The sequence below is a fragment of the Camelus ferus genome, chromosome 14 (genome assembly GCF_009834535.1).
Source record: "Camelus ferus isolate YT-003-E chromosome 14, BCGSAC_Cfer_1.0, whole genome shotgun sequence".
Classification (NCBI taxonomy): Eukaryota; Metazoa; Chordata; class Mammalia; order Artiodactyla; family Camelidae; genus Camelus; species Camelus ferus.
This window is the reverse complement of record NC_045709.1, coordinates 4,028,374-4,044,393: the sequence shown is the minus strand read 5'-3', so window position 1 is coordinate 4,044,393 and position 16,020 is coordinate 4,028,374. Positions and strand designations below refer to the sequence as shown.

At 38.3% G+C, this 16,020-nt stretch overlaps 1 protein-coding gene across 3 annotated transcripts in view; it reads left to right on the top strand.

The window, feature by feature from the left end:
- Positions 1–16,020, top strand: part of VWA8 (von Willebrand factor A domain containing 8) — a 294,919-nt gene that overhangs the window by 32,705 nt on the left and 246,194 nt on the right. For all 3 annotated transcript variants that reach the window (XM_032496061.1, XM_032496060.1, XM_032496059.1), the window contains exons 5-9: positions 2,520–2,687; positions 7,135–7,299; positions 7,896–7,945; positions 8,891–8,999; positions 11,009–11,113. In XM_032496061.1, coding sequence (XP_032351952.1) covers positions 2,520–2,687; positions 7,135–7,299; positions 7,896–7,945; positions 8,891–8,999; positions 11,009–11,113 — 597 coding nt within the window. The remainder of the gene's footprint in view (positions 1–2,519; positions 2,688–7,134; positions 7,300–7,895; positions 7,946–8,890; positions 9,000–11,008; positions 11,114–16,020) is intronic.

Here is a 16,020-nt window from a genome sequence, read left to right as displayed (position 1 = left end):
GGCAGAATTTGAACTAGGATATGTCCAATTCCAAAGTTTAGGTTCTTTCCATCATATTATGCTACTTCTCTGAATGAGCAGTGATGATGATGGTGATGATGAGGATAACTTTGATAATGACGATGGGGACAATGACTACAAGGATGATAGTATTCATAATACTAAGAGCTTATTGGTTTTTTAAGGATTATTGTGTGCCAGAGGTTGTCTTATTTAATTTCAGCATAATCTATGAGACAAGCACCATTATTAGTGTAGCTTTAGAAAGAAATGGAGGCTCCAAGAGGCAAAGTGACTAACCTAAGTCACCCATAGCAGGTCGGTGGTGGAGCAACCAAAAGTCAGTCTGATCCTATTCTTGTATTTTAAATAAAGAACTTGAAATATATATGTAATTTTTTTTTGGCTTCCTCAGTGCTTTACATTGTAGCCTTTTTGAGTAATTTGAAGCTCTTTGGCATCGATTTTCATTAAATCATGGCTATATTAATAGCAATTTATATTTTAATAGGTGTGGTAGCTTTAAATTTTTTTCCAGTGCTGTTTTGATTCATAAATAGTGACATTGTACAATACCCCTTGAGGATATTCTCATTTAGTAAATGAGGACACAGACATCCAGATTAATTGTTTGCCTAAGGTCTTTTATCAGATCAGAAGCAAATCTAGCACAAGGCTTAGACAGTTTTTGATTTTAGGTCGTGCAGCTGCTTCTATCTTGAAATCCTTTGTGTCCGTGTGTTGGGTTGGTAAAGCCGTGATATGAGATGGTTTGTCCAGAAGGATCTTTCTGCATTTTTTTATGATTTCTATTTGAGAAAATTAGGTCTCTGGAAGTTCTATAGCTTGAGGGGCAGGAAAAGATCCTTACGGTTGGTCTAATTTCCACACTGAGGAAGGATCACAAGTATTCACTGCGTGTAAAATATGTGTGCATGACTTCCTTTTTTTTTAAGATTTCACAAGAAAAATTATACCATAATTATTTTATTTAAAAATCTATATAGAAAATTTTTGAAATATGTAGCCTAAATTTCTCATGCTGACAGTTAAACATGTTCAATTCTGTTTTCATAACAAGTGTGGGCAGAGATAACTATTATTCTTTATATAAAAATTCTTCCAAAACTTATATAATGGCATCTTTTAACTGAGCGGTTACATTTTTATCCCATAAACACTAGAAGCTTGCCATGAGCCAGTTTTATATCAATGTAAGATAAATAAAACAGGGTTCTCACCCCTTCAAGACCTAAGAATCCTGCTGCGAAGATGAAACAGGTGTATTAGAGCTCGGAAAACTTCAGTGTTGTGGTTCCACACTGACAAGGGCTCAGTATAAACAGACAGATTTTCTTAGTAAAGCAGTATGGTACACATGCGCGTAGGGGGACATCACAACCAGTTCATTGTTGCAAAAATACCACATGCGAGGCAACTAATATCAGGAAAATATCGGCTAGGTAAATGCCAGGTTGTGCTAGACATACATGCTAAATTAAGGAGCCTAGAGTTAGTAGGGAGGAGATCTGAGAGGTTAAGGAGGGCCTGAACTAGATGAGTGGTAGAAGGGTTGAGAAGAAATATTTAAGAAGTTAAATCATCAGGACATGGTGATAAATTGAACGTAGGAGAAGAGACAGACATCTGGGACCTGGCATGGGTGAATGGTGCTCTCACCTTAAGTAGAAAATATAAGAGGAAGAGCAGGTCTGGGGGGAAATACGATGTGTTCAGTGTTGTCCAGGAGAGCCTTACAGAGTCTGGTTGGAGACACGCAGTGGGACTATATGGTAGACCTCGGGAGAGCGTGAGGTTGGGAGTCACTAGCGTGGCAGTGGTGGTTGGAACTACGTGATTAAGTATGATTACTCAGGCCAGACCTTGTGTAGTAGGAATAACTTGGGTTAAAGATGTAATTCTGGCATCACCTACATGGAATGGGCAGGCAGAAAAGGAGAGAGTTTTTCTAAGAGAATACAGTGCCATGAAGACCAAACAAGGAGACTTTTAAAGAGAGAGGGATAAAATAAATTTAGCAGCATTAATCCTAATCGTATTGTTAAGTGTACAAGAAAAACTGTTATTGAGGTTTTCTTTTTTTCTTTTTTTAAACCAGACTTTAAAGGATTTTGACCAAAAAGTAGATTTTTCTGTTTTGTTGAGCATCTATCAGTTAAAGAAAAAAAAATTTCACATCTTTAGCACTTTTTTGATATTATATTTTTTTCCCATTTGGGGCCTACTTTAGTTCCTATTTTTCTCTATTTCTAATTTTCTTAAACTTTACTTTAAAGACTTATATAGGGCTATGGTTATGATCATAAGAGGTTAAGACCATATTGGCAGATAAAGCAAATCCAAGATCTGGAACCCAGCTTTCCTAATCCCTGGTCCTTATGAGAAGAACCCAGTTTAATTTGCATTAAAAGTAAACTCAGGCCATGTTCTGCTATGTTCAATATTATCATATTGCTTTTTCTTTAACATTTAATATTGCTTTTGTTTCTTGGAAATAGTGTGCAGTCCGTGCAGCCACAGAAGGTAGAATCCTCGTTTTGGAAGGCTTGGAAAAGGCGGAGAGGAATGTTCTTCCTGTTTTGAACAATTTACTGGAAAACAGGGAGATGCAGCTTGAAGATGGACGCTTCCTGATGTCTGCCGAGCGTTACGACAAACTTCTCCAGGTAAGAAAAGGACAGTTTGGCTGCTCTGTCTTAGCTGTTGAGCTGTGGGTTGCCTTTGTCGTATAAGACATTGTTATATCAGAATGAGGATAAATGTTCAGGTGGCGCATATTCTGGGCAATTTGCCGAAGTCAAGTCATAAGTTTATAGTTTTGTATGGTTTTTCCATTTACAGAACATGTTAGAAGACCTCCCAGATTTGGACTTTTTTTTTTCCTGCCTCTCTAATAACTATTCGTTCTTTCCCCCTTTTCTCTTCTTAATTTTTCCTTTACTATCTCCCTTTTTCTTTCTCTTCCTTTTCTCAACAACTGTTTACTAAAAGCTTAATAGCTTCTAGACTGTGCTGGGCATCAGAAAGACAAAGTCCAGTTATTGGGTTCAAAGAGTTCAAAGGCCAGTAGATATTGACAGAAATGAGTAAAATGCTTCAAGATTCCCTGAAGGCCCCAGCTACCAGCGTCTCACATCCAAGTTGTTGTAAGAGCCTCATAACTGAACCCCCTGCTTCCATCCTGGCTCCCCCAGGGCAGTCAGTGACGGCTTTCAGACACCAAGCAGAGCAGGTCATTCCTCGTCCTAACCCTCTAGCGCCTTCCTGTTCTGCTCAGGGTAAAATCCAAAGTCCTCACAATGGATGCAGGGCCTTGGATGATCTGGGCTACTGCCGCCTCTTTGGCCTTATCTCCTGTCCTTCTCCCTTTTCTCTTCACTCCAGCTGCCAGAATTCTCTCTACTGTACCATAAACACGCATTCTCGTATCTTATCAGTGCTTTGCACAGGCACTTTGCTCTTCTGGAGTGGCTTCCTCCCAGATGTCTGCCTGGCTCGTTCCTTTATCTCCTTCAGGTCTTTGCTGACATGTGATACAGACTACATTGTACTTCGCTTCATTGTGCTTCAGAGATACTGCTTTTTTTTTTTTTTTTTAACAGATTGAAGTTTTGTGGCAACCTTGCATCAAACAAGTCTACCGGCACCATTTTTCAGCATTTCTCGCTTCATGTCTCTGTGTCACATTTTGGTTATTCTAACAATATTTCAGACTTTTTCATCATTGTTCTGTTTGTTAGGGTGGGCTGTGATTGGAGATCTTTGATGTTACTGTTGCAGTTGTTTCGGGGCTCTCATATAAGAAGGTGAACTTCATCAATAAATGTGTGTGTTCTGACTGCTCCCTCCACCGACCGGCCGTTTCCCTGTCTCTCTCCCTCTCCTTGGGCCTCCTGATTCCCCGAGATACAACAATTTTGAAATTAGGCCAGTTAATAATCCTACCATGACCTCTAAGTGTTCAAGTGAAGGGAAGAGTTGCACGTCTCTCACTTTAAATCAAGAGCTACAAATGATTAAACTTATTGAGGAAGGCCGAGATGGGCCAGAAACTAGGCCTCTTATGCCAAACAGTTAGCCACGTTGTGATTTCAAAGGAAAAGTCCTTGCAGGAAATTAAAAGCGCTACTCCAGTGAACATGCAAATGATAAGAAAGCGAAACAGGCTTATTGCTGATACAGAGAAGGTTTGTGTGGTCTGGAGAGAAGATCAAACCAGCCACAACATTCCCTTAAGCCAAAGCCTAACCCAGAGCAAGGCCCTAACTCTCTTCAGTTCTGTGAAGGCTGAGAGAGGTGAGGAAGCCGCAGAAGAAAAATTTGAAGCTAGCAGAGGTTGGGTCATGAGATTGAAGGAAAGAAGCCGTCTCCTTGACATAAAAGTTGGCAGGTGAAGTGGCAAGTGCTGATGTAGAAGCTGCAGCATGTTATCCGGAAGATCCAGCTCAGATCATTAATGAAGGAGGCTACACTAAACAGCAGGTTCTATGTAAGCAGAACGGCCTTCTTTTGGAAGAACAGGCCACCTAGGACTTTCATAGCTAGAGAGCAGAAGCTGATGTCTGGCTTCAAAGCGTCGAAGGACCAGGCTGACTCTCTTGTTACGGGCTGATGCAGCTGGTGACTTGAAGCCAGCGTTTGTTTACTGTTCTAAAAATCCTGAGATTTTAGAGCCCTTAAGAATTACGCTAAAGCTACTCTTCCTGTGCTCTAGAAATGGAATAAGGCCTGGATGGCAGCGCATGTGTTTGTAGCATGGTTTACTGTTATAAGCCCACTGTTGAGACCTACTGCTGAGACAAAAAGTTTCCTTTCAAAATATTGCTATTCACTGACAAAACGCCTGGCCAACCAAGAGCTCTAATAAAGGTGTAAAATGAAATTCATGTTGTTTTCATGCCTGCTCACACAGTGTTTGTTCTGCAGACCAAGGACCGAGGAGTAATTTCGACTTTCAGGTCTTATTATTAAGTACAGTAATAAAATGTTTGACATATTCTTTATTGTATAGTAGAATTCTGTGCAGATTTATTGAGCACATTGGATAGAAATGTGGGCTATGGGGCTAAAAGAGCTTTAGTATACAAGCAGTGCTCATTATTATCGAGTGAGAAGGAGGTACTACATTGTTTTTTTCTTGAGGTAAATGTCAGTAGAAATACGTAATTTTTATCAGTAAATGTGATTTTTGTGTTTATAGAATCTGTCTTGTGAGACCCTCACAGAATATAGGCACGTTCCCTTCACAAAGCGTCACCACTTAAGACAGTTTCTGGGATAACAGGATTTCAGCATCGTAATTTGAGTCCTCTTTATTTCTGTCTAGATTCAATATGTTAAATTTGAATATCTCAAATTTTAATGCTTTCATAGAGGTGATTGTAGTAGGACTTTGTTATGGAAACAGATTTCCATACAATCTGTTTGTATAAAGCTTATTTATATTCTGATTATCATTTTCAGGTAAGTAGAAAATAGAAATATTCAGCTCTCTGAAGATTGTACTCTTGGTTTCTCAGACAGGGCTAGATCCAGATTTTTGTTTTCTAGTGCACGTGACATAGTGGTACGATATCAGTGTTATTAATTAAATGTAGGATTTGTGATTTGGGTTATGCTTCAAATAATTGTTGATTATGTTTTTTAAAACTATTTCATGCAGTCGTTCAGCAGACATTTGACCTGTTATGTGTTAGAGGTAATAAGTCCTCTTAAGAGCTTGACTCCAGCATGAGACAGTCATGTACAGAAGTCAGTGCACAAACGTGTAATGATAGAAGCTTGTGTAGGACATAGTAGAGGGGCACAGTAGTGGTTCTGATGGGGGGAGGACATTAGAGAGGGGTCCTCCGTTTTGTTGGAGATGTTGTTTGTACTGAGCTTTGATGATACTTGTGTTTCTACTGTACACAGTGAAAAAGGTATTCAAAGCAAGTTGAACAGGGTTGGTGAAGCTGCATGATGTGTCTGGAGAGCCATGGTTGTAAGATGGAACTGAAGCACAGGGTCATGGAAAGTGGGTGAGGAGATGGGTGTGCAGTGGGTGCTGAGACTTGGAGAACCAGACGTGAATCTGCCAGGAAAGGCCTTCAGTGTCAAGTTAAACGTTTCTGTTCTGCACATGAGCCACACCCTTTGAAGATCTGCTGAAAGCTGAGGCCCCGTCTCTCAGAATGTGCACATTCATGTAAACTTTGTAAGCACCTTGGATCCTACAGCTGAGGATGGTGAAGAACCATTGAAAGGGTCAGGCAGAGAAGGAAAGTGTGACATTTAACAGGTGACTGCCATGGAGTAGTTACTTCCACATGCATTATTCCATTTCATTTTCATAACAGCTATAATCATGTCGTTGATATTATTCCCATTTTATAGGTGAGAAAGTTGAGGCTCAGAAGGGATAATAACATGCTTTTGGTCACTTAGCTAGAGTGTGCGCCAAGCACTAGAGCCAGGATTCGTGACTCCACAATCTGTGCTGTTTCCAGTCTCAGCTCCACCATATACTAGTTGAAGAAATGTGGGCAAGTTATATAATTCCCTTGAACGTCAGTTTGTCTACCCATAAAAAGGAATTAAATTTATATTTGGATTCTGGTGAAAAATTAAATGAGAAAAATTCATGGAAACTGTTTACCATGTGTTAAAATTTCAAGGAATGTTATTTATCACTATGGGTGTGCCTCGGTAGAAATACATCCATAAACATAGCTATGTATTGAAGGTCCCTGGGCAGTCTCTGCTCTGTGGGTGGTCTGCCCCTCTAGAACTACCGCTTTACAACTTCTCTCTCCTCTCTGAGCCGGTGTATTTTCCTTACCCTCCTGACTGTTCCTTTGTGTTACTGACTAGAGCTTAGAGCTCTGACCCACATTACCTTTGTTTCTCGGTGCATTCATTAGCTTCTTCTCCTTTCAAACACCAGTCTTCATTTTGTGAGCCTTCCCTGGTATCTGTTCCTAATTTCACGTTGCTCCTTTCCTTGACAGTTTGGCTTCCAGAGGGTTCTCAAATACAGTTTTCTCAGCAGTTAGGGCCTAAATTCCTTAGCCTGGCTCTTTCAGTTGTGATCTGTATCATTATGCTGTAATTTTTGATCTCTTACTCTTTTAGGATCATTCCAAAACAGAATTGGATGCTTGGAAAATTGTCCGAGTTAGTGAAAATTTCCGAGTGATTGCTTTGGGCTTGCCAGTGCCTCGATACTCAGGGAATCCATTAGACCCCCCTCTCCGTTCTCGATTTCAAGCCAGAGATATTTATTATCTACCCTTCAAGGTAAGTACGTACAGGGATAATTTATTTTATTTTTAAGTTTTAATTTTTTTAATTGAAGTATAGTTGATTTATAGTACTCATTTCAGGTGTATAACATAGCAATTCAATATTTCTATAGATTATACTCTATTTAAAGTTATCTTAAAATATTGCCTATATTCCCTGTGCTAGTATCTTACTTATTTTATACATAAGAGTTCGTACCTCTTAGCCCTCTCCCCCAGCTTCTTTCTCCAACTTAAGTATGATTTATCTTTTAAAAGTTTTCCTATTTATAATTAATTCAATTACTATAAAAATGTTACTATGTTAATAGATGTCCTGGACCTTCAGTAGTTAATGGAAAGAAAAAAGGGTATAAAAGTAAAGAGAATCTCTGGAAACTAGGGAGAAAAGTTATTGTGGTATTATTGGTCTGAAAGATTTTTAAAAAGGGTAACTTTTCCTTTAGAATACATGCATCATGAAAAGATTTTTTTGCTATTAATTACTTAATGTCTGCTTAATTAAAAGGTTGAATTGTGTCTGTATAACATTTGCATTTAATCTGTTACATTTCTTATTAATCAATTTGATATGTTCCTATGTTATTTTAGGACCAACTTAAACTGTTGTATTCAGTTGGCACCCATGTTTCTGCCGAGAAGTAAGTATTTCACATATATATATACACTCACATACACACACACACATATATTTGTGGATATATATATATACTTGTGTAAATATAGATATGTAAATATAAATATCTGTAATTATGGTGAAAAGGAATATGAAAATGAATATATATATGTTCATGTATGACTGAAGTATTATGCTGTACACCAGAAATAGATACAACATTGTAAACTGACTAGACTTCAATTAAAAATATTTATGTAACTATATATATATAAATATCTGGACACAATACTGAATTTTGTTGCCCATTCATTGATTGTCATTAATTCATTCACTGAACAACCATTTGAAGAATATTTTAGAAGCTGTGGTACATGCTTCTGATAAAGTTAATAAGACATGATCTCTGATGGCAAGAAACTCAAGATCTAATAGAGTTTAAAGATAGATGTATAAATACCTCAGTTTAACACAGTATAGCAAGGGCCAGAATTTCAAAGTACTGGGGGATGTTGTGGTTGCGATTTTACGAGGGTTTCACAAAAGCTTTGGCATTTGAAGTGGGTCCTAAAAAAAATGAGTAGGATTTTGACAGATAGGGAATGGAATTAAGGAATTCTAAGACTTTTTTGTTTTAAAGCTTTAGAAATGAGAGCCTTATTTGAAAAGCTATTGATGGCTAGAGTTTGGGTTCAGATTAAGAAAGGAGGTAAAGCTGGCAGGGTAGTTTGGGGCCAGATTGTGAAAAACCTCACATATTATGACAGATTTAAGAAATATATCTGTGTACCTAATCAGCTTCTGAGTTTTAAATGGAATATTATAATATGGAACTGTTATTCCTTAAAAATTTAATAGTGAATGTCAACTTTTTGGATTAATTAAATTGGCCGTGCTGTTTTCTATTGAACAGATTTTGCCTATTAAAGCTATTAGAATAAAATGTAACATCCCTTCTTTTTACCCCTAGAGTTTCTCAGCTCTTGTCCTTTGCCACCACTCTCTGTTCCCAAGAATCTTCTACTCTTGGACTTCCAGATTTTCCTTTAGATAGTCTACCAGCTGCAGTTCAAGTCCTGGTATGTATAAAATAATGACTGGTGTACCCCAGTGTGGCAAAGAAAATTCAGAAGTCAGTCGTTGGAGATTAATCACTTCAGTCTGCGTTGTCATATGCTCCTATAAATATTGCAAGGCCTGAGATGAATTTGCTGTGCAGCCCAGTAAACTCTGCACAAACCGGCAACGTGCCAGAGGCCAGCCTTTCAAGAGCTGACAGCCTTGGGATGGGGAAAGGGAGACATGCAGCTCAGGTCAAAATTCCACCGAGGGAAGGAGGACTTCCACCTGGTCACACAGAGGTCTGCTGCAGTGTGAGTTCTGCCTCAAACTTGCCCCAACCTGAGGAAGGGGAGCTGGGGCTTTCACTCACCAGTAACGTCAGTCACTGGTTAGCAGTCGTCCCAGGAGGCACACATTCCCAGGCACTAGCTGCTCTCTCATCCTGTGAGCAAAGCTCCCTGCAGGAGTTCAAGGGCAGTTTTCTTTAAAAGACCTGCAGCAGCTCGCTGTTACGAGGGAAGCAGGGAGGCTCAGGAAGGAGAAAAAATGATGAAGGGATTCAGTGGAGCATAGACATTGCCCACTACTTTCACCAAGGTTGTGCACTGGTGTCCAGAGTGATGGGAAGGCCCTCCAAGCCAACAGCACGGGCAAAGGTGTTAAATCACCAAAGGGCCTGGTATGTTTAGAGAATGAGAACAGATTAATATCACCAGAGCAAGCATGTATGGTGAAGAGAAAGGTTAGGACCTTACTGTGAAATGTTTACACGGTGAATGAAGTTGTCTGGATTTTACAGTGTGGAAGAAGTGGCCCATCAGACATTTTTAAGTAGGTGGGCTTGGTGGCAGTCAGATAGATGTTGGAGGAAGACACCTCTGTTGGCAGCGAGATGGAATGGGGAGTGCGTGGATCGCAGGGAGCAGATAGGAGACTCTGCTGAAGAGAGCATAATCCGAGGTAGTAGCCATACCACCGATACAGGAGACTTATTTTTAATCTTTTGTTGCTTTTTATCTTGTATTTCCTGAGAGTCAGTGGGTTAGGTTTCCCAGGTACTGTTCACACTGTTCTAGGCATCTGGAACAGCGATTTTCCTCCCTGTTCATCATGTCTTCTACTTTTCATTCTTTTTGGCTTTGCTCAGAACTTTTTACTTTGATACTTCTCAAATCTAAAAAAAAAAATTCAAAAATAGTAAATCATAAATCCATAATCCTTTTAACTAGAATCACCAATTTTAAACTTAATGCCACATTTGCTTGCAGTTTCTCCTTTTTGTTTTTGAACAATTTTAAAAGTAAATTGTAGTCAATTTTCTTAAGTACTTCAGTATGCAACTTCTAAGAATTAGAACATTCTTCTACATAGCCAGAACACCCATTATCTCACTCTTCAGCATGTTAAGAATAATTCTATAATGTCATCTAATAGTCCATATTGAAATTTCCCTAATTGTCCTTGTTAATAGACTTTTTAAAGTAGGGTGAACAGAATCGGGAAAGCAATTTGGGGAAAGGATTTGAGGATAGTGAACACTTTCTAACTTCGTAGTTATAACTGTGAAGCTAGGTGTATGTGGATGAGATTAACTCAGATTTGGAATAAAAGGAAAAAAAGAAGGTACTTTGGGATGAGTAGGGTAGGGATATGTGTTCAAACATATAGTTTCAGACGTGCTAAATGGGAGTCTATGGGACATGCACAGAGTCACATCTATTGGGCAATTGAGAGTTTAAGCCTGGAGCTCAAGAAAGAAGTCAGGACTAGAGACAGAGACGAGGGAGCCATCAACACATATATGGCAGCCGAAGGATGGGAGTGGGTGAGTTTACAAGGGAAAGGGTGTGGATCAGGAAGAGAAGAGGAAATAATGAATATTTGCTTTTATAGACTTCTGGAAAATACGAGAAACCTATTTGTTATTGTTTATAAGGCAATTTCAATGTCATATGGGCATGTCAGCTAAATTTTCTGTGAGTATTTTAGATGTTCCTCATTCCTATAAATTTTTGCTCCTAAATAGGACTCCTTTCCTATGATGTCAATGAAACATGCCATCCAGTGGCTTTACCCATACACTATTTTACTAGGACATGAAGGGAAGATGGCTGTGGAAGGTGTTTTAAAAGTGAGTATCTGCTTCACTTTCTTTCTGTAGCTTTCCCATTTTCTCTTCTTGTCTCTTTTCCCTTCTTCTCTTCTCTCCCTTAGTCTTCTTTCCTACTTTTCTCTCTTCATCTTTCTTCCTTTCTCTTGTCTTTTCTTCTCTTCTTTTCCAGGCGTGGCAGCACTGGCATGCTAGAGACGGGGAGTAAACATGGAGGTGGTTGGTGTGGCTGGGAGACTGATTACATTGAGCAAATGAGTAAACCAATTGAGCAGATGAGTGAATATTTGGAGAAGGAATTCATAAACAAAGAAAGAAGGAAGGAAAGGAAGAACCCTGAGGTGTTAGATTGGAATTAGAGAAATTGATATGAATTCGTTTTTTTCAATATATATAAAAACATATGGTAATAGATATAGAGTGTGTATGTATGTCTGTGTGTGTGGGTGTGTGTGTGTACATGCACGTATTTTCTAGCTCTGTCACCTGGGAGGACCTAAAAACTATGACACTCCCATGGCAGTGATCGTACCAAGTGCTGAGACATTGGTTTCTAAATACCACACTTCCCTAAGAGGAATCAATGCTCCTTGAAAGCTGGGCTGATTCAGGCTCGGAGCAGGGAAAGTACAGGATGAGCCTGGGCCATCTTACTGTGCCAAAAAGTAAGGAAGTGTTCAACAAGTGATGTTAGCACGTCAAAGGGACAGAGAAGCCAGCTTGAAGTGGCTCCCGCTGGCCAAAATCTGGGACAATTTTAGCATCAGAATGAATAATGATCATAATCAGTTGTAACCCATTGAACAAAATAGGGACCCATAAGTCCATGTTGATATAAATGAATAAATAAATACACGAGGGAGAAGAAAAATCTCTTCCTTAGCGTAGAATGCCTACTGATAAATGCAGAAGTAGTTATATAAATAGAAAAATCACTATTTGTCAACCAGCACAGTGGTGGTTGATTTACACAGAAGTCATCAAAGGATATTAAAGCTGGTAAGTGGAACCTCCTTCCTTGGATTGGAAAAACCTACACTATGTACAATGGTTAACAAGTCTGCAGAGTCAACTTCTGGCTGGTAGGACCAACTTATTTAAAAATAAGCTCTGACAGTGTACAGAATTGAAAGTGCAATTTGAAATATCTAAGCTATACTAAGAGAAAAGTGTAAATGCAAAACAATGAGTAAATAATTATGCTATCTTTTGTGTGAAAAATAAGAAAAAATAACAATATACATAGTTACATGTATATGTGTAAAGAATACCAGTAAGGAAAATGAAAAATTAAGGACAGACTCTACCTATGAGAGGTGATGGTGGAATGTGGGATTTGGGCTGATGCAGTATAAAAATGCAAAGGAAGCTTTTCAATGCACCTGTTTTTAGTTTCTGCTTTTTGAAACATGTGAATGTAGTATTTATGCAAGAAAAACTTTTAAAAAATGTTTAAAATTATATATCCCTTTCACATTGGAATAAATGTGCAGAATGTATAAAACAAAACAAAACAAAACGTAAGTTGATGGGTGGAGTTTCTACAAGGAACACGATATTGTTGTAATCTAAGAATATCCCTCCCCTCCCCACTCAATTGTCTACAAAACTGGAAAATGTTATTTTCACAGTAAACATCAACTTGACCAGGTGGGACAAGTTGACATTGTGTGCCTCCTGAGTGTTGTGCTAGAAGAGCTCAGCATCACTTCTGGGGGATTCTGGCTAAGAGTTCATGGTGTGAGTTTGGCCATAAGGAAACACTGTATAGATCAAGACTCAGGGCCATCTTACAGAATGAAAAACCTGTATTCTTTAGAAGTGCCCAGGCCATGAATGACAAAAAAAAAAACAAAAAACGGAGGAACTATTTCAGATTGAAAGAGATGGGAGAGATATGACAGCTAATGCAGTACATGTTCCTGCACTGGACCTGATAGGAAAGAGTTACATTGTTGGCACAATTGGTTACACTTGAATAGGGTCTGTGGATTGGATAGTACTGTGCCATTAAATTGATTTTCTGATTTTGAAGCTTATGTGGTGATTATGTTGGCCAGAGTTCTTGTTTTCAGGAAACATGAGCTGGAATGTTTAGGAGTGACAGGGCCTCATACCTGCGGCTTGCTCTCAAATGGTTCAGAAAACAACCTATGATAATGGGTGCACGCACGTGCGTGTTGACGGCGGGGTTCCCAGGACAGAGGGAACAAATGTGCTACAATGTTAACCACTGAGAAATCTGGGTGAAGGTGAAATAGAAGCCCTTTGTACAACTGTGTCTTGCAACTTTCCTATATGTTTGAAATTATTTCAGGATAATTTTTAAAAGTGAATTTCCACTGTAACTCATTTCAAAATAAAAAAAAAAGTTTTAAGGCAAATATCTAATATAACACCAAGTTAAAATTTATCTTCCTAAAACTTAAATTATTAACTGGAAAAGCAAGCATTTTATATGAAACTATGGAAATTGCTATAGAGCTAGCATTTAAACTAATGAAGTTCTCATTTTTGTATATATAATTTATAACACATGGAGCACGTTTTTCTTTTAAAATGCAAATGACATAATTTCCTCACTTGCAAAGTTAATGATAGTGTTTTATAAAGGGCTGGTCACACTATACGGTATCTTATAACTATATATGTAAAAGTGTTGATCCTTGGCAGAGATTCATCGAGTCACCTCAAATAATTCCTTTTTATGAAAGACAGTTTTTGTTTTTCCTGTACAGTTTGGCTCAAGTTGCAGGTTTCTAAGGAGTAGGTAGAATGTGAACACTAAGCTGTTATGACTATGTGTGTAGACCCTTCATTTTCTGAAGGACAGAATTTGACAACCTTAGACATGGGGAAGGGTATTTGTTTCTCCCTAATCCCAAAATCTACACACAGTCTTCGAGAGTACAGAAATACTCTCTAAGCAGCTAGTAAGAGTGAGAAAGAAGGGCTCAGAAAAGTGGGACAGTGGATTCTAGTTACTTCACTGGGATTTTATTTCATGGATTAGCTAGCCAAAGAAACAACATTCTCATTGATTGGTGATGTTAATAATAATAATGACAGAATAAAACCAACAAAAAGCTGTTCCTCATAGACACTGCAAAGTATAGTTAGCGACAGAATCTAAAAGAAAATCATAAAGAAGCAAGGGGATTGCTTGTCATTAAAAAGTCCACAAACGATAAATGCTGGAGAGGGTGTGGAGAAAAGGGAACCTTCCTGCATTGTTTTGGGGAATGTAGTTTGGTACAGTTGTTATGGAAAACAGTATGGAGACTCCACAAAAGACTAAAAATAGACTTAATGTGTGATCCAGCAATCCTACTCCTAGCCGTATATCCAGAGGGAACTTTAATTCAGAAAGATACATGCACTCTGATGTTCATAGCAGCACTATTTACAATGGTCAAGACATGGAAACAACCTAAATGTCCATCAACAGATGACTGGATAAAGAAGTTGTGGTATATTTATACAATAGAATACTACTCAGCCATAAAAAGAATAAATAAATAAATAATGTAATTTGCAGCAACATAGATGGACCTGAAGATTGTCATTCTAAGTGAAATAAGCCAGAAAGAGAAAGAAAAATACCATATGATATCACTTATATGTGGAATCTAATAAAAGACAAATGAACTTATTTATAAAACAGAAACAGACTCACAGACATAGAAAACAAACTTATGGTTACCAGTGGGAGAAAGGGGAAGGAAGGGATAAATTGGGAGTTTGAGTTTTGCAGTTACTAACTATTGTATATAAAATAGATAAATGACAAGTTCATACTGTATAGCACAGAGAACTATATTCAATATCCTGTGATAACCTAAAATGAAAACATATGAAAAAGAAAAAAAAAGCAAGAGGAAAGTAATAGTAAAGAGGCAAAGGAAAGTGGAAGAGACAGCAGAGAATAGAAGCAGGACTGGGGTCAGTGAAATAGCACCACTGATGGAAAGGGAAGAAAGGTTTGCTGGGTGTGTGAGAGGGGGTGAGGAAGGTGCTGCAGGGAGAGGAGGAGGTGGAAGGTTGTTAAGGAGGCAGTGAACCATTTGGAAATGGGGAAATTAATTTATAGGCTCAAGGAGTCAGGAAACTTCCATTCTGACTGTGTAGCTCACTTGAAGGTTTATTAGAGGCTCTGAAAAAAAAAAAAAAGAACTGGAGCCCTTTGATTGAATTAACATCTGAGCTAAATTGGCCTGGGTCATTGAAATAGAGCACCTAGTGTTTCAGAAAAAAAGGCTGTGATTCCAGATGAGCTCCCTAGATGCCTGTCAGCACAAACTCAATGCCTTGGGAAAAGGGCACATAGGGCAGAAGAAAATGTCACAGTTCTGATAAAAATGAAGCAAAATAAATTTTTTTTGTGACAAAAGAGAAGGTATTCAGTGTCTAGATAAGTCTGTTATGAACAAAGGTCTTTATTTTTACAAAGAAACCACTTTGATGTGTTTCTGGTCTCTAATTTCAAAATTAGTCATACGAATTCTGTGAAGTTACAGAATACCTTTAAAGAGTTGAGTTTCCTAAAGAAAGTAATCAGTGCTGCTTCATTTTGTTTGGCCTTTATTTTGACCTTTATAATGAGGGGGAACATAGAAAAATGATTGAGGGTTCATATTACAAACAAAAATTATTTCAAATCTAATAGTAGAGTTTTAAAAAAAGGAAACGGGAATTTTTTTACTTATGTAAGAGAAGAAAAAGTGATCGTCTTTTCTTGCCTTATTGTGTGAAGAGCTAGTTAATGAACAGTACTCTTTTTTCTAACACCTTAGTAGATATTTGGGGTGGGGGTGGTTTTAATTCATTTGTCTGAACCTAATGAGGAACTTCCTTTTTGTAAGACCATCACGCACTGATGCATACAACCGGATCAGAGTATTAAATCTCTGTCCTTAAAAATGGAACAG